The sequence below is a fragment of the Marmota marmota genome, unplaced genomic scaffold (genome assembly GCF_001458135.2).
Source record: "Marmota marmota marmota unplaced genomic scaffold, marMar, whole genome shotgun sequence".
NCBI lineage: Eukaryota > Metazoa > Chordata > Mammalia > Rodentia > Sciuridae > Marmota > Marmota marmota.
In genome coordinates, this window is record NW_025999984.1 from 970264 (window position 1) to 988037 (window position 17774).

General features: G+C 48.4%; 2 protein-coding genes across 5 annotated transcripts; one reads left to right on the plus strand and one right to left on the minus strand.

Moving 5' to 3' along the window:
- The first annotated feature begins 178 nt into the window (after positions 1–178).
- Positions 179–4496, plus strand: Tcf19 (transcription factor 19). 4 transcript variants are annotated; one of them, XM_048805992.1, is made up of 5 exons: positions 179–531; positions 1286–1416; positions 2301–2850; positions 3738–3768; positions 4092–4496. In XM_048805992.1, the coding sequence occupies exons 1-5, from the start codon at positions 194–196 to the stop codon at positions 4212–4214; spliced, it is 1173 nt and encodes a 390-aa protein (XP_048661949.1). In that variant the 5' UTR covers positions 179–193; the 3' UTR covers positions 4215–4496. The 4 variants fall into 4 exon arrangements, with proteins under 4 accessions (XP_048661949.1, XP_048661950.1, XP_048661948.1 ...); XM_048805993.1 differs by lacking the exon at positions 3738–3768; XM_048805991.1 differs by lacking the exon at positions 4092–4496 and having other exon boundaries at positions 3738–4085.
- A 1261-nt stretch (positions 4497–5757) lies between these two features.
- Pou5f1 (POU class 5 homeobox 1) lies at positions 5758–11200 on the minus strand. Its single transcript, XM_015507146.2, has 5 exons — positions 10720–11200; positions 7655–7775; positions 7251–7381; positions 6677–6835; positions 5758–6498 (listed from the first exon to the last, which is right to left on the minus strand). Exons 1-5 carry the CDS (start codon positions 11122–11124, stop codon positions 6232–6234), a joined length of 1083 nt encoding a protein of 360 aa, XP_015362632.1. The 5' UTR covers positions 11125–11200; the 3' UTR covers positions 5758–6231.
- Between the last annotated feature and the right edge of the window lie 6574 nt (positions 11201–17774).

Consider the following 17774-nt stretch of genomic DNA (forward strand, 5'->3'; position numbering starts at 1 on the left):
GGCGGGGGGGGGGTGGGGGAGGTGCACGCATGCGCAGTGGCATCTAAGGCTACGCCCAATCAACTCATCGGGGCAACTCCGCGCCCTGTCGGCTCCTCCCCACTCCGGGAACCCGGGAAAACTCCTAAACTAATCAAAAAAGGCGGAAGGCGGGAGATTGGGGACCCACCCCGAAGGCCGCCCAATAGAGAGGATGAGGGCAAATAAGAGGGCCAATCAGGAAGGGCACGGGGGGCGGGCACGCTCGGCGCGAAGTCAACCCGGGAATTCCGAAGGAGGGGTCGACTCTGCCCGCGCGCAGAGGCTGCGCCTCTCCCTGCCTCAGCTTCCTGGCTGTCAAACTGCTGCGAGAGCGGGAGCGGGAGCACTGGCGTTTTTGAGAAGGATATTGCCTGGAGCACAGACCATTCCGAGACTGCACTACGCGGGTAGATCTGAAACTGGGCTGGTGCCGGGACGTAAAAGGCCGTTTTGCCTTGCGGAATTTCAAGGAACTTCTTCCCGTTTGATCCCATCCAGAGAAGCCGGGACGTAAGGAGTTCGATCCATTTTGTTGAATCATTTAGGGGCCCTTTTGCACTGTCCTTTAGAGTGACAGTGAATTCACTTGGGTTGGAGCTGAGCGAGGAATTGGCCAGAAGAGCGGGGCGCGGTCGAATGGGAGGGGTGCTCTTATCTGGAGAAGCAAGTCTGACAGCAAGCTTCTCTTCTCCCGATTATACTGTGATACGTTCGTATCGCATTTTCATGTTTGTATAACAGGATCGCTCCCCCCGCCCCCCACCACACACCGTACACCTCAGTTTGCATTTTCCCAGAAGCTGCCTAACATACGATTCGTTGCCTTGCACAGATTGGAGGCTCCCCGGATGTTTGATGGCCTAAGGATCCAGCTTAACTGAGGTGTCATAGGACGTGTTCCTGTTTTTGTATTGGGCCAGCACCCTCCCGGAATTCTTTAGTTGCAAATTTGCTTTGTAATCAACTTTATACTGCATTCAGTCTACTTGAGCTCTGAATTTTCACTACTCGACCTGTGTACTCAAGGTTGAAATTACACACAACCCAACTCACTTTTCAAACTGAAAAGTTAACTATTAAGCTAGAGGTGCATGTCTGAGGTGTGGAAAAGGTGATGGATTCCTGAGAAATAAGGTGGTGTGGAAGGGGCACCGCCCATGCTACCCTGCTTCCAACTACTACGCATAGGGGGTGGCAGGGGCGGTGATCTCTACACCTTCCATCCCCCCACTGGGGCTGGCTGCACCTATCGCTTGGGCTGCAGGGCCGACCTATGTGATGTGGCCCTGCGGCCCCAGCAGGAACCTGGTCTCATCTCTGGAATCCACGCAGAGCTGCATGCTGAGCGCCGGGGTGATGACTGGAGGGTTAGTGTGGAAGACCACAGCAGCCAAGGTAAGCCTTGAGAGGGGTAGTTTTTCCCCAAGGCAGTTCCAGGTTGGAATAAGCGGATAGAAGATCTTCTGGGAACCTGTCATCTGCCTCCCCAAATCACTATCAAGTTGGACAGTCAGTCTAGTTCTTGAATTTCCATCAGAAGCATGCACTGTCAACTCTGTAGAACTTAAATGCTCTATTTAGGGCTTGGTGGATCAAGGGCACAGGTCATCATCTGGGTAGTGTCACAGTGGGCAAGTTTTGGGGCCAAGCTCAGGATTGACTGTTTTCATCTTTGCTGAGGTATCTTGTTCCTGTTAGATGACTCATAATGATGATCTGCACATGTGTCTTTCCTTCCTACTAAAGGCAGCCACGGAAGGCTAGGGCTCAGTTGTGTTCTGCCACTGGCTCCTGGTAAAACCCTGATCAGGCCTGTCACTCCACTTCCCCAGGTCTTAGTTTCCTTTATATAACATAAAGTTTGGTAAAGTCAATGCTGGGGGTGCTGTAAACATTAGACTATAGTAGCCAACATTCATTTAGTCACCAGCTAGATATTTCTAAAGCGCATTCAATGTGGAAGACACTAACACCCTCAATTAACAGCTGAGGAAAATTAGGCACAAAGGTTAATAAACAGCTGATAAATGGCAGAGCCAGAATCTGAACCAGTCTGAGGCTATCCTAAGTAAGCATGAGAGTTGGACCTAAGCACTTTGGGAGGAGCTTCCAGCTATGGAGATTACAGGTGGTGTTATTTGCCAAGGGGTTTAGAATGTGAGGGAGAATTTGATTCTCTTTCCTGTGTCCCCTGAAAAAAAATCAAACAGGTCCTTTTTTCTCTACTCCTGATTGGTCATTTCTGTTCTTGTCATTGTTTCATGCCCCACCATCAACAGGGACTTTGGTCAATAATGTCCGACTCCCAAGGGGCCACAGATTGGAGTTGAGTGATGGTGACCTCCTGACCTTTGGCCCTGAAAGGCCTCCTGGAACCAGCCCCTCGGAGTTCTACTTCATGTTCCAACAAGTCCGGGTCAAACCTCAGGACTTTGCTGCCATTACAATCCCACGGTCTAGGGGAGAAGCCAGGGCTGGTTTCCTGCCCATGCTGCCCTCCCAGGGGGCCCCACAGCGGCCCCTCAGCACCCTCTCCCCTGCTCCTAAGGCTACACTGATCCTCAACTCCATCGGAAGCCTCAGCAAGATCCAGCCCCAGCCTCTCACCTTCTCCCGGAGTGGGGGTGGGCCACAGAGCCTGCCTGTTCCCACTCCAGCTGGGGAAGTGGGTACCACGCCTGCCCCACCCCCAAGAAATCGGAGAAAATCAGCTCACAGAGTGTTGGCAGAATTGGACGATGAGAGTGAGGCTCCTGAGAGCCCCCAACCAGTCCTCACAGAGCCCAGGAAGAAACTCCGTGTAGAGAAAACCCCACTGACACCCAGTGGGTAAGTGGCACACTCAGTGTCAGCCTACTCTCAGTATTTCACTGCCTTTGATTCCTTTTTAAGAGTCTCAGGCTGTGGAACCCCACTGCTTAGGAGGTGAACAGATAGAATTGATCTTAGAATGGCAGGAGCTGGGTTAACTCTGACATACATACATATATATACAGGAGGAAGCAAGTTGGTATTGCGGCATTGGTTAAAATAGGAGTGTAGGAAAAAATAAATAAAACTTGGCAAAGGATGGTAGTGCACACCTGTAATCCCAGTTACTTGGGAGACTGAGACATGAGGATCAAATTTCAGAACAGCCTGGGCAATTTGACAAGAGCCAGTCTCAAAGAAGAATCCTGGTCCGCTTAGTGTTAGCGTTTTCCTAGTGTGTAGGAGGTCCTGGGCACTACCCCCAGCACAGTAAATAAAGTTATGAACTTGTCTACTGACATCCTGTTGTTTGGGGTTAAATTTGGGGCCTCAGGCATGCTAGCTAGGCATGCACTCTGCTACTAATCTATACCCCAATCCTAAATCGTTTTTATTCATTTATTTTTGGTGCTAGGGACTGAACCAAGGGGTACTCTTACCATCAAGCCACATCCCCAGCCCTCTATTTTGATACAGGGTTTCATTAAGTTGCCCAGGCTGACCTGGATCCTCCTGCCTCCGCCTCCTGAGTAACTGGGACTACAGGTGTGCACCACCATAGCAGAAAGTCCCTTTTTACATTGAGGACTTGCACCTTTCTCCTAGTGCTTAAAGACAGGGAATTAAATTTCCAAGGCTCACATTATCTAGTGAGTCTTTCTAGATCCACCCTATGTCATCCAGGGCCAAGGTCTAGGTTTTTCCTACAGGTTTTCAATGACCCTGGTATTTGTTGCTTCCTTTAGAAATCGACGTGGCCGTCCTCGGAAGCACCCAGTGAGCACCCCCATGACTCACCCTGTAATTGGGGATGGGGAACCTTGTGCAGCCCCTTGTTGCAGCCTGCCCCAAGAAGAGACAGTGGCCTGGGTTCAGTGTGATGGTTGTGACATCTGGTACCATGTGGCTTGTGTTGGCTGCAGCATCCAGGCTGCCAGGGAGGCAGATTTCCGATGCCCAGGGTGTTGTGTTGGGATCCAAACCTAACATCCACCACCAAGGCACTAGAGGACAGAACTGGCACCTCCTATCCAGGATTGAACACAGTAGTGTGCAAATGGATCCTAAGAAATGCTTCCCTTCTTTCCTTCCCTCCACAGGAGGGAATGACCACAAGGAGAGGTCCATTGCTATGGACACTGATTCAGGGCCTGAAGCAGGCCCTCATGGCCAAGGTGGTTTCCTGCCAAAGAAAGTGCTGCCTCTCCAGAAGTTGCCAGTGAGCTGGAAATTCCCACTGTTACAAGCTGTAAGGCCTTGTTGTCATGGACACCAGAATATATCATCCAGCACATATCATCTGCAGAAGCTATGCCTGGGAAGAAACAAGAGGGAGTTGCTAATGTCCTTGAATGGCATCTACCTAATACACTCTAGGAAAATCAAGGGCACAGTCCTGCCTGCCCCCAACTTCCTTATACTGCTTAGTCCTCTCCCTGACCGTATCTCTGATCTGGCTTTTCAGAGCTTTGCTTTTATTTCCAAATAAAAACCAAGCAGCTTCATTCACTCTTTGCTCTTCTTATGGCTCTGATATTGTTTTCCAACTTTGGGAAGAATAGACTTGGTAAGGTCTTGGAGAACTAATCCAGTTTCTTAAGGGAAGGAGGGAAGAGAAATACAAACCATACAAACCTGTTCATTGGAAAGGCTTGAATATGTGGGATAAGCTAGAGATACGAATCAGGGGAAAAAGAGGAATGGAAATTACAGGGAAAATATCTACTTCCATTAAAATAAGATAGTTGAGATTTAATTCACAAGGATGAATTTTATAGGCTTCACCAGGAAAAAAGAAAAGCTGGTGAACCAGCTATAGCAGAAGCTGATCTGGTCCAGTGTGGATTAACCTCTTAACCTATGTACATATCATACATGTGATGGTGTAAAATGGGCCTTGCACCAAGCCAAGATACTGCTGGAGTCTACAGCCACCCTGAACACTACCGATCTGGTCTGATATTGCTGAGTGTTGCATCCTTTCTATAATTTGTATGAGAAAAGCTGTATTTTGACCTATTCTATTGCAACCTGTATGTCCATCCTCTTTCTTCTGAGACTCACCAAACCCACATTTTGCCCACATTAAGGAAACCATTCCAAAGTCCCCTAATTAACTAGTCGCAGAACCAGGAATAAGAAGGTATATAGCAAGTTACTTAGGAATAGCATGTAAGTGGAACTCAAATGGACTCTGGTAACAAGAAAATACAGTGGGCTAGGGTTGTGGCTCAGTGGTAGTGTGCTTGCCTAGCATGTGTGAGGCACTGGGTTTGATTCTCAGCACCACATACAAGCAAATAAATAAATAAAGGTCCATCAATAACTAATAAAAATATTTTAGAAAAAGAAAATACAAGGGGGCTGGGCACAGTAGCTCATGCCTATAATCCCAGCAGCTCAGGAGAATGAGACAGGAGGATTGGCTAGTTCAAAGCTAGCCTCAGCAAAAAAGCAAGTCGCTAAGCAACTCAGGGGGAGTTTTTAATTGGGGTGACATGCAGTGGAAGTTGTATTGGGAGACTTGATTTCTTAGTATACAGCCACTGAGGATTTCCAGAGTAGCACAGGTAAAATCAGCTCCTAATAGGTAACAGGGAACATGGTAACTACATCTGTTGGTATTCAATTTAAATACTCGAAGACCCCAAGGACTAGCTTAAGCTTCTAAGATCCTCTACAAAAAAACAGGGGTTCCAATTTCAACTCTCTTAGGCAGTGAGAAGTTAGTTTATTCTAGAGATTGAATCCAGGGGCACTTCACCATTAAGCCAGTCCATTTTTATTTTGAGACAGGGTGTTGCTAAATTGCTGACACTAGCCTCAAACTTGTGAGCCCCCTGCCTCAGCCTCCCAAGTTGCTGGAAAGATCTTGAATAGTTGAAATGGCACGTCAGTTTCAGGGTCACAGGTATGACAGCAGTTAGTATCTAACACCAGATTTCTCTAGTGCCCTTCAATAATTAAAAGAGGATAAACCAAAGACAAATTTATCTACTGTGTCCCAGGCTTCTTTATTATTTAAGAACAAAGTATGAGTGATGTGGGGATTAAAATCAAGAGCATCATTGAACTTCACCTTCCCTCCAACCAGTTCCCCAACTCCTCACCCCACCCTTTGTGCTTCCAATTCCTTCCTTAGTGAATGAAGAACTTAATCCCAAAAGCCCTGGTTCGGACTCCAGGTTCTCTCCCTAGCTCCTCTTTCCTCTGCCCCCGTACCTGGGAAAGGCAGGTACCTCAGTTTGAATGCATGGGAGAGCCCAGAGTGGTGACAGAGACAGAGGGAAAGGCTTCCCCCTCAGGAAAAGGAACCGGGGAATAGAGTGTGGTGAAGTGAGGGCTTCCATAACCTGAGGTACCAAAATGGGGCCCTGGGGCCAGAGGAAAGGATACAGGTCCCCCTGAGAAAGGAGAAGCTGCAGCCTCAAAATCCTCTCGTTGGGAATAATCAATGCTTGATCGTTTGCCCTTCTGGCGCCGGTTACAGAACCACACTCGGACCACCTGGGAGTGGATGACACAGGAGAGTGACATTAGACTATAAGCTCCTGGAGTTGGGTCTGGCTTTGCTTGATCATTTCACCCAAAGCCCAAGTGGCAGGAGGAGGAGCTAGAGCTAGAGAAAAGGGAGTGGCAACTGGGGAGGCAGAGAGATGGCGTGGACAGGGACAGGTGCACTCACGTCCTTCTCAAGCCCTAGCTGTTCAGCAATGTGGCTGATCTGCTGCAGGGTGGGTTTTGGGCACTGCAGGAACATGTTCTCCAGGTTGCCTCTCACTCGGTTCTCGATACTTGTTCGCTTTCTCTTCCGGGCTTGCAGTAGGGTCTCCGCTTTGCATATCTAGGCAGGTAGGGAAGGGGTGACAAGGTCAGGCTTTGAACCTTCTGAACAACAGCACCACATTGAGGGGTCAGTGACATGAAAGCACATTGCTAAGGAGACAGTGACTGGATTGGTCCCCAGAGCTAGAGGGTATGAAAAATGAGGAAATTGGAAGGGAGGGTTTAGATCACCTAACAGAATGAAAGGATTATACTCCATCCCATTGAGAAGTGCTGCCCTGGGCTGGGGAAGGAATTGTAGCTCAATGGTAGAATGTGAGGGCCAGGCTCTGGATTCAATCCCTAGCAGACAAAGAAAGGGAGAGAGAGAGACTGCTGCCCCCAAGTGGTAGAGCAAGAGCTGCAGGCCAGGGAGGGAAGCAATGGAGACTGGGCTGACTCAACAGGTCCCAGTGCATCCTTCCCACTCTCACCTCCTGAAGGTTCTCATTGTTGTCTGCTTCCTCCACCCACTTCTGCAGCAGGGGCCGCAGCTTGCACATGTTCTTGAAACTGAGCTGCAGAGCCTCAAAGCGACAGATGGTCGTTTGGCTGAACACCTTCCCTGGGAGAGGCCAATTGAAAAAGAAGCACATTAGGCAGGGTCCCTGGTAACCTCAAGACCCAGGTGGTCCTCACAAGCTCCCAAACCAGAGTCCAGCTTCTTCCCAGAGGCAGCTCAAGACCAAGTGTCTTCTCCCTCCCTCCCCCATACCCCCCGGAGAGGAGTGGGGATAGGAACTGCCCTGACACCCTGCCCACACTTTCTTGGTGGAGAAGACCTAAAATTAGGGGAGATGCGGTCCCTGTGGATCAGAACATGCTGAGGGGGACCCACCAAAGAGAACCCCCAGGGTAAGCCCCACATCGGCCTGAGTATATCCCAGATTGATCCTCTTCTGCTTCAGCAGCTTGGCAAATTCCTCAAGTTCTTTCTGCAAAGCTTGGATATCTTGGGACTGCATAAAAAATGGCAGAGGACTTATAAGAACATAGACACACTCTAAACAAACAAACAAACAAAAACCCAAAAACCACACAGGGTTTTTGAATCTGACTGAGGCCCCAAGGAATGGTCTGTGAAGTATCTCAGCCTCCCAAGACACCCACATAACCTCTAGAAATAGCTCATTTATAAATGTCTAGTTCACCCATTTACTGCTCTTCCCCCAGAAACTGGCACATCTAATAGATATTAAACACCATGCAAGGGACGAAAAGATGGGCCTAGGCTCCATGAGAATACCTGACAGATTATGTAATGACTCCTGTCTGCTAACTCTGGCCTTAGGATGGACTCTGACTCACAAATCACTCTCCCCCACCCCCATTTGAGAATAGAGAAATAGAGGATGATATCTGTCTGAATCTAAGTTCAATACAGCCCCAGGGCCCCAAACTAGGACATGACATGCAGACACAAACATACTACAGTAATTAGCCAGGTACAGTGGCACATGCCTGTAATGCCAGCAACTCAGGAGGCTGGGGGCAGGAGGATCCCAAGTTCAAGGCTAAGCCTGAGCAACTTGGCAAGCTCCTGTCTCAAAATAAAAAAGGGCTAGGGATATAGCTTAGTAGAGTGCCCTTGGTTCAATATCCAGTACTATAAAAATAAAAAGTCTTGGGGAATCATTATGTACAACTATAATGCACCAATAAAAAGTGTGTAAAGATTTTTTAAAAAACACACAAAAAAAGACCTGAGGATGTAGCTCAGCTGTAAACCAACCCCCTCCCCACACCGGATTTAAACACCAGTTCCACAGCACTGCAAATAAACAAAAAAAACATGAATAGTATTTTCTATATACTTGATTATCAATCTTAAAGGCTCATTTATGCTTAATTTTTAACTATCTTTTTTGTAATATATAAGCACTCTCACTGGTAAATCAACAGATTTATTGAGTACCTTCTATAAACCAGTAGTTACACAAAGTAGACAAAAAGTCTTTTGACTTTATAAAGTTTACATTCCAATGTGGCAAAATAAATTACTATCCTACATAGAAGTGCCAAGGAAATAAATCAAGTAGGGGTAGGGTACAGGAATGGAGTACAGCAGGATAGGAAATTATCTTTTTTTTTTTTTTTTGGTGATGCTGGAGATTGAATCCAGAACATTCTGAATACTGGGCAAGGTTTCTACCACTGAGCCTTATTTTAAATTGTCATCCCCCAGCCCTGGAGGATGACAATTTAAAATAAGAATTCAAAGAAAGTGATATTTGATGAGTTCAGAGGAAGAAGAGCTGGACAGATCTTGCAGATGCAATAGCAACTTCGATTTACCAAGTGAAATGATCCAACTCTTCTTGGGTATTTTAAAACACTGACTCAAACTGATAGGTTGTCCAGAGACTATGAGGAAGCAAAGGTTTAACTAGGAAGGCTTTTGCTGTGGTCCCAGACATTAGTGGCTGGAACCAGAGAAGTAGGACATGTTAGACGCAGGATGAACTTCGAAGGTAAAGATAACATTGTTTCCTAAGTTGTAGGATGGGAAAGGAGCAAAAACAGCTGGTTCTGGCCATAAGCAACTGATGAGGTGGGGCGGTGGGGGCCAACAAAGAAGACAAAAAAATGCAGTTGTCACTTGATGTCTAAATGGCACGTGAGCCTTGAGGGTGGGTAAGAGGAAGGAAGGGTAGAAAGAACAGAAGTTGAGGTTTAAGGACTGAGCCCTGGGGCACTCCAGTGTAGGAGCAAAGCAGAAGCAGCTAGTAAAAACCTACATAGCCTTTGCAGTCCGGGAATGCTTAAGGAAAGTATTTCAATGGTGACTGTATCAGATTCAAACAGACAAACTTTCAATCCCAGTTTCTGCTCAGCCAGTGTCTTCTTAGCTTTTCCAAATCCTATTTTTGCCTCATGTTAACAGTTGGGACACGTGAAATAAGCTAATAATGCCTCCCTAGGAATTTCTGTGATAGCTAATGAGATAATGATGTATAAACTGAGCACACAGCCAGGTATTTAGGCAGTGGACCCCAATTGCCAGCCATTATTATTCAACAATCACCTCCTGTAAAGAGACTGGGGCTACTCTCTCACACCTGAATTCACTTACACCTACTCTGAGGGCGAAGGCTTTGTACTAGATCTCTCTAATAGCTTACACTTTTTGCTTTGGAGGACTGGAAGATGCTTAGTCCCCAGGGGGGCTGGAGGCCTTCTTCTCCCTCAGCAAACCCTGCGCACTTTACAAAAAGGCCTGTAGGAAACTTCTCCCACGATTTTCTTCTTCTTTATAACTTACGGAAGTGAGGCTGAAATTGATCAAATTAGTACTTCCAGCTCCCTTCAAGGGGACACCAAGGTGTGTGTTTAATATCATGGTGACTCACAGGCAGGAGGCAGAGGTCAAAGACCTACAGGCCCTAAATTTGACTGGAGGTAAACCATACTCCACAAGTCTACACAAGGCCCAAACAGGACCTCCTATCAGAAACTAGGCACACCCTACCCTTTCAAGAACAATAACTCTGGGATAAGCACTGTTTTTACCTTCAGGCCACGCTCAACCTTAAGGCCAAGATCCTAGATTTGATAAGGATCAAGTTTTCCAAAAGGGCTAAGGGCGGGAGAGTCCAAACCTACCCCAGGCCCAAGCCGGTGCTAGCCTGGTATTGAGCGAGTGAACTGACCCTGGGCAGATAAGGGCCAGAGTTGAAGAAAGGACCAGTCTTGTTCAGCTGCAGATTCTTCCTGGTAATTTCAACTTCTAGTTTTCATCTTGTCTCTCAGGAGTGCCTGCAATCACCACACCCCCCTCCATGCCTAGGGTAGACAATCCTGCCTGCACCCCTCAGGTTCCAGGCCTGGGCAGCTGCAGGTGACCACTTCCCCCTCATCTCTGCCCTTGCCAGCCCAGCCAGTTCCCCATGGCATCTCACTCACCTCCTCAGGGTTTTGATCCACCTTCTCCTTCTCCACTTTCACAACAGCAGGGTGAGCAATGCAGGGCTCGGGGGAGGCCCCCTCAGAGTTGCTCTCCATCCCAGCTCCCACCTCAACCTCAGGCTGAGGGGTCTCCAGGCCACCGTGGGGAATCAGGCCCTTTCCAACCTGAGGTCCACAGTATGCCATCCCTCCACAGAAGTCGTGGGGCGGAGGGTATGAGGGAATCCCCCACACCTCCGAACCTGGCCCAACTCCTGGCCCGATTCCTGGACCACCGGGAGGGCCTGGGAAGCTTAGCCAGGTCCGATGGTCAATCCAGCCCGGCTCTGGCCCTCCTGGCCCATCACCCCCACCGCCCGGAGGGGGCGAGAAGGCAAAGTCCGAAGCCAGATGTCCGGCCATGGGTTAAAAGGGCACCCCAAACCGGGGCCCTGAAAAAATAAGGGCTCACCAAGGAACAGCTCAACACCTCTCTCCCTCCCCAATCCCACCCACTAGCCTTGACCTCTGGCCCCGCCCCCTGGATGGGTGGAGGAGAGAGTGGTGGGGGGTGGGAGAAACTGAGGCGAAGAATGTTTGCCTTTTGGTAGAGGTGCTGTCAGTGGTAGGAGAAATCAGGGGGTATCCAACTGGGCACCCCTCTAAGACCCCCTGGGGCCTTCCCCTTCAACTCCCAAGTAGCTGCCCGGCCCTCTCAGGCCCGGTACATCTCAGAGATGTCTGGGATCCCCTCTTTGTATTCTTCATGAGCCAGGTGCTTGACCTCCTCTCCAAAGACCCTCCACATTGCCCTCTCATTGGGGTTCACCCAGCCACACTCTCAGCTCTTTAAGCACTTATTGAACACGAATGTGCCAAGCACTTTTAGGGGCCACCCTTGATTCATTAACAACCACAAACACAAACACACTGGCCAGCTGCCCTCCTCTAGCTCCCCTACCCCCATCCAGAAACCTAGTCCTTCCTCTGCAGATACTGGCCAAATCCAGTTATCCTGCAGCCTCAGATGCCTGCCACCAATCTACCCAGCCTGCCACATATTCCACAAAGCCTCTATTCCATACCCTGGTCCTGTGGCTCCAGAGTCCCCTCACCTAACAGGTTCACTGATTATTTTCGCCTCAAACACACACTTCCCCTTATAGGGACCAGGCTCTGGATTGACTGAGCCTGTTTTCCAACCCAGGTCCAGACGGAGGGAACTGACAACTAAAAGACCTGAACATCAGGCCCCCATTCCTCCCGGCCAGAGACTCAGACATTTAATACAGCAGCAGGCCCAATTCCCCCTCCCCCACTTCCCCATCCAGGCCTCCAATCCTAGTTCCTGGGTGGAGAAAACCAAAGGGGTGGGGGGTATGTGGAGAAAAAAAATATCTGACTTCAGGTTCAAAGAGGCCTGGGAGGCACTGGGGGAAGGGGCAGGACAATGGCCTTGGCTGTACAATCCCAGTCCCCAGAGGGGGCAGCTCTAACCCTAAACAAGTGCTCAACCATTGAATGGACCAGGATGGCTCCCCTGGGGACAACTTCCTGCTCCCCAACCCCCCCAGCTCCAATCCCTCACACACAATCCCCCTCTGAGCGCCCCAGCAAACCGCCCCCCACTATCCCCTCAAAGACTGAGCCTCAGACAGGCAACAGGAGCCTCCTGCCAGGACCCAGGATTCTGTACCCTCTTCCTCTGGAGACTAGGTATCCAGCCTCGGCACCCACCCATCCCCCAGCCCCCCAGGTCACGGGATGTGCTTTGTTTAGGGGGACTGGCAGGCAGCGGAAAGACACTGAGAAGATAGTGATTTGGAGGAGGGGTGCAGGAAACCTTCCCTAAGCTGTCCTCAGTCTATTTTTCTGGGCCTATCTGAGCATCTTTGAGGGCTCATGCTGCTGGCCTAGTGCTCCATTCGGTTTGCAAGAGAATAGCCATTGGAATGCCTGTCTGCATGGGATAATATTTGTCTGTCTACTCCTAAAACTTATCCTAAATGAAGAAAGGCCCCAGAATAAATCAGTGAGATCCAGAAAGGCTCTGGACCAGAGTTCCCCAAAGCTTGAAAGGCCAGAATTTTGAGTGTGGGACCTCTACCAACTCCAGGCCTAGCCCAATTTGGTTTTATTTGCTAGGGTCAGTGGCTCTGTCTGCCTTCTGGGAGACTGTCCCTTGGGAGCCCCCTGACTGTGGTCAGCTATCTTTATCTCGGAGGTATCTATGAGTCTTTTGAATTTCTTCCCTCTGAGTCTGTTATATTGCCCCTGCTTATGTGCCCATATCTCCCTTCCATGTATACTTTTTGGGTGTCTAACCATAGGCATGAATATCAATGCTTCCATACGGCAGTTTGAAGATCTACAAGGCTGTGGAGCTGGAGCCATGTTCACATCTCAGCCATTAACTTCCCCAAAGGCAGTTGATTAAGGGGCCTGGCGGGGGTGAAGAGATGAGTTTTGAAACTGGAGGAGCCCCTCCCCTGCCATCTCCTCAGCCCCCAGGACCGAGCCATCAGGGCACCTTTGTCATGCATTTTTCTGCTGTCTGCCTGGAAGACGGCCTCCTGGAGGAGGGGGAGGGGCAGGCTGAAATCCCTACACCAGAGCTTGCCCTTCTCTTAACTCCTAGAAACTCCCACTTGCTGCCTCTGCTTTCCAGGTGCCCTCTGCCCCAACTTCCTCATTTAATACCACCCTTGTTTTTTGGATTATAATTTGTGGTTGTTCTAGGCAGTGTTTCTGGCTAGGGCAAGAGGCCCTGGCTGCCTTGTGACTGGATATGTGAAGCAGGTCAGCCCATGCTTGCTGGAGTCTGACCTGGAATTTGGGAACTGGGCTGACAAAACTCTTCACATAAATCTTTTAGCACACTGTCAAGGACCTTTGGCTGGAGACCCAGAGACAGTAGGTGAGTTCCACCACACCTCATGTGGCACACTGGCATGGCTGTAAAATTATGAGGGTATGATGGGTGGCTTTGCTACCGAGAAACCAGCCACCCCTCCCTGCGGTTAAGGGCTGTGGTTTGACTGGAAAACCAGTTGAAATGACTCAGAGGGGGCTAATCGAACCAGAGCTAGGAAACTGCTAATTTTGACTTCTGGGTTCTGTCAATCTGAAGGCAAAAAAGGGAAAGACATAGGAGTTGAGAAGAGACGTTTCAGGCCTGGCCTACCTTGGAGATGATCTCCCTTAATCTCAATTTACATAGCTTCCGCTGCTCACTGCAGACCAAGGCATGACTTCTCAGCAACAGGCTCCCCCTGGGACCTGCAAACTAAGCTCTTTTCCCAAATCCAGATACTGTGACCTAAATGGAGGAGTCAGCCCTCTGGTTTTAGTCTGCAGGGAGTGAGGAGGTGGGGAAGCTGAGAGGAACAGTTAGGGGTACACTAACAGGCCATAGACCAGGGCTCTAGGCTTCCCAGTCTGGCTCTGGCTTCCCAGTTAATGACACTTCCTTTTCTGTGCCTCAGTTTCCTCGCTGAATTTAGAGGACTTGGAATAAAATGAACTCTAAACTTCCTTCTACTCAGAAAATGCTGCTCCACTCCTATACACCCTCCTATCTTCCCTTTTCACTTAGATGACTCATAATATAGATTTCTCTCTGTGTACCTGTAAAAATAAATGGTGAGAGAGGGGGAACCAGCTGGTACAGGCCTTCCCCACCCCTTACCTACCACTTCCAGATTGAAAAATCTGACAGGTTTTCCCCTCAAGGTTGATTAAACTTCATAAGGAGTTTGTGAATCCAATTTGGATTTGGTTCTCAGTGCTCAGGTGTCAATAAGAAACACCTTCCATCCGGGCTTGGTGATGCATGTCTCAGCAACTCGAAAGGCTGAGGCAGGAAGATCACAGATTCAAAGCCAGCCTCAGCAAATTAGCAAGGATGTAAGCAACCTAGTGAGACCCTCTCTCAAAATAAAAAATAAAAAGGGCTGTGGCTGTGGCTGTGGCTCAGTGGTTAAGTGCTCCTGAATTCAAACCCTTGTACTAAAAAAAGAAAGAAAAATACATTCCAGGAGGTAAAACTCCTCATGGATAAATGAAGGGTGAGAGTGAAGGAAGAATAGAGGGAAGGAGAAGAGGACATGGATGGAGAGAAAAAATAGAGACAGGGATGTCCAATAATCCCTAAAGTAGCTTCCATCTTTAGTACTGTGAGCATCTCTGCTGACCTGCCCTTTCTCAGAGGAAGGTAGCTGCGGCTCCAAGTGACCTCTACACAAGCCAGAAACACACAGACATCCAGGCGAGGGGTTGCTTAGTTTGGGGAACCTGTTTGAGGCAAGAAAGCACATGGTAGGCAGGCACTGTGGAGCACACCTGTAATCCCAGCATCTCCGGAGGCTCAGACAAGAGGATTACAAGTTCAAAGCCAGCCTCAGCAAGGGCAAGGTGCTAAGCAACTCAGTAAGACTGTCTCTAAATAAAATACAAAATAGGGCTGTGGTAGCTGAAGTTGTAGCTCAGTAATAAAGTGCTTGTCTAGCATGTGTGAGGCACTGGGTTCAATTCTCAACACTGCATATAAATACATAAAAGAAAGGCCCATCAATAACTAAAAAAAAAAAAAAAAGGGCTAGGGATGTGGCTCAGTGGTCAAGTGCCTCTGAGTTCAATCCCTGGTATCCCTCCCCCCCCCCAAAAAAAAAAGAAGAACAAGAACGTAGTGATCAACAGACCAGCAGGACTCCCCAACCTTTTCCTAGCCACACTGGTCATTCTCCACTAGACAGGAGAGTCTCTGCTCTGTCCAGGGGTACCTTAGGACCTGAAGGTGCTACTCAGTGGTAGAGCACTTATGTAGCATGGACAAGGCCTTGAGTTCTATGCCTAGCATCACAAAAAAAAAAAAAGTGGGGGGGTGTTGTTGGGGGATCACAGTGAACAGCTATCTCTGAGCAGAGTCATTCCCCATGGATACTGAAGGCTTAAGAACCCAGGGACTCTGGAGTCAAGGCAGCCCATGACTTAATTAAGTTGGATGGACTATTAGAGGATGAAAGCCAGTGGCCCACAGGTTAGGATGGGAACACTTCCATGGACTTTATAGGAAGCCACATGCATGTCCCAGGTGCAGATGGGACTAAAAGGCTAGTGAGAGAGGAAGGAGTGATGGCAAAGGAGACCTTAAGACCTTCTAGACAAAGAGAAACTGGCCCCATTTCTACTGCATTCCAAGGTCACTATAGGTAGATACCCTGCCCTGAGTCAGACCTTGAACATCTGGTGGAGAAAAAGCTGACCCGGTGTGTGAGAGAAGCAGAGCACATGGCCAGGTGGCTCATTGAGGGAACTGTGCTCACATTAAGACACAGCCAATCAAATGGAGTTTCTGAGACTCCCCAGACCTCCTCATAATGCCATCAGCTTCTCCACCTTCCCTTCTACTGGTCAATCAGTCCCCACCTGTCACATGTATTATAGATCACGGCCCCAGCCCAGCTGCCAAGTGTTTCCACAGAGAATGGATACAGCTTTGGCTTGCCCCCTCCACCCTTCCACTGTAGTTCGACCTTTTTTGATTTGTTTTGCTCGAGTTGAAAGCCTGAAATGTGCTGAGAAGGAGGTCCTGGCCATCATAGTTGTATTGCCAGTGTACCCTCAGGTTCTGGTTTCCCAGCCACTAACAGATTACTATGGGCTGGAAGTTTAGATGACTCTAAAATGCCAAAGTCCCAGAACTCCAAAGTTTAAAAAACAGCACAACGGTGGCCCTCTTCATCTCCACTCCCACCACCTTCCAAAATGCCTGGAATTCTCTTCTCCTGATAAACCCACACTCATTCTTTAACATATAGCTTCTCTGTCATGCAAGTCCCCAACAAAATCATACTGCACCCTACTCTGTAGCCCCTGCAACAAGTGTTGCACTCCTATGTCCCCAGCAGGCATCACTCATGCCATGTTACTGCTCTTGCCCACACTGTCTCCTCATTAGCTATACACCCCACCACATGAGACCTGTTGAAGGCAGGGACCATGCCCTGTGCCTGACACAGGATCACATTTAACCCTTAGCTCTAGGCCAGGCATGGTGGAATGTGACTATAATCCTAGTAGCTCAGGAGGCAGAGGCAGGAGGATTACGAGGTCAAAGCCAGCATCTGCAACTAAGTGAGGCAATTATCTCAAAATAATAAGAACAAAAAGGGCTGGGGATATGGCTTAGTTGTTTAGTGCCTCTGGGTTCAATATCTGGGTTAAAAAAAAAATCACAGATCTAAGTACTACGTACTGACTATAAACCCATGGTGAATGTAACTGAACCTCACTTTTCTCATCTGGGAATTGAAAAAGATAATAATTCTTACCTCCCAAGTAAAGATTAAGCCAGGCATAGTGGTATGTACCTTTAAACCCAGCTACTCAGGAGACTGAGGCAGGAGGATCAAAACTTCAAGGCCAGTCTAGGCAACTTAGTGGAGACTCTGTCTCCAAACAAACAACTGGGTAAGATTGTTATTTCCATGCCTATAATCCCAGCTACTCTACTCAGGAGACTGATGCAAGTTCCAGACCAGCCTGATCAATTTAGGGAGACATTATTTCAAAATAAAAAGGAATGGCAATGTAGCATAGTGGTAGAACACCCCTGAGTTCAAGTACCACACCAACCAATAAACAAAGAACCAAACAAATAAAGATTAAATGGAATAACATATATGCAAGTGTTAATGTAAAACTTACCAATAAGAATTTGAGATGGGGGCTGGGGAATGTAGCTAAGTGGTAGAGCACTTGCCTACCATGCAGGAGGCCCTGGTTCAATCCCGAGTATGGCAAAAAAAAGGAGGGAAAAAAAAAAAAAAGGAATACAAGATGAACCTAGTTCAGTCAAAGAGCACTTGCCTAGTATTGCAGAGGCCTTGGGTTCCATCTCCAGGACTGCTAAATAAATAAATTTAAGAATTACCAGGGGTTGGGAGTGTGCTCAGTGGAATATCAGTTGCCTATATGTGTGAGGCCCAGGGTTTGATCCCCAGCCTGCAAAAACAAACAAAAAGGAACTAATAGCTGCTATTGGAAGGTATATGGGGGGCGGGTGGGGCGGG

Bases quoted from the DNA above. Each gene is read 5' to 3' on its own strand.
- Tcf19 (XM_048805991.1), top strand. From the start codon at position 194: ATGAGGGCAAATAAGAGGGCCAATCAGGAAGGGCACGGGGGGCGGGCA. The intron at 1,417-2,300 runs GTAAGCCTTGAG...CACCATCAACAG, and splicing joins GGAAGACCACAGCAGCCAAG to GGACTTTGGTCAATAATGTC. The intron at 2,851-3,737 runs GTAAGTGGCACA...TGCTTCCTTTAG, and splicing joins ACCCCACTGACACCCAGTGG to AAATCGACGTGGCCGTCCTC.
- Pou5f1 (XM_015507146.2), bottom strand. From the start codon at position 11,124: ATGGCCGGACATCTGGCTTCGGACTTTGCCTTCTCGCCCCCTCCGGGC. The intron at 7,776-10,719 runs GTGAGTGAGATG...TTTTTTATGCAG, and splicing joins TGGATCAAAACCCTGAGGAG to TCCCAAGATATCCAAGCTTT. The intron at 6,836-7,250 runs GTGAGAGTGGGA...CTACCTGCCTAG, and splicing joins ACAATGAGAACCTTCAGGAG to ATATGCAAAGCGGAGACCCT.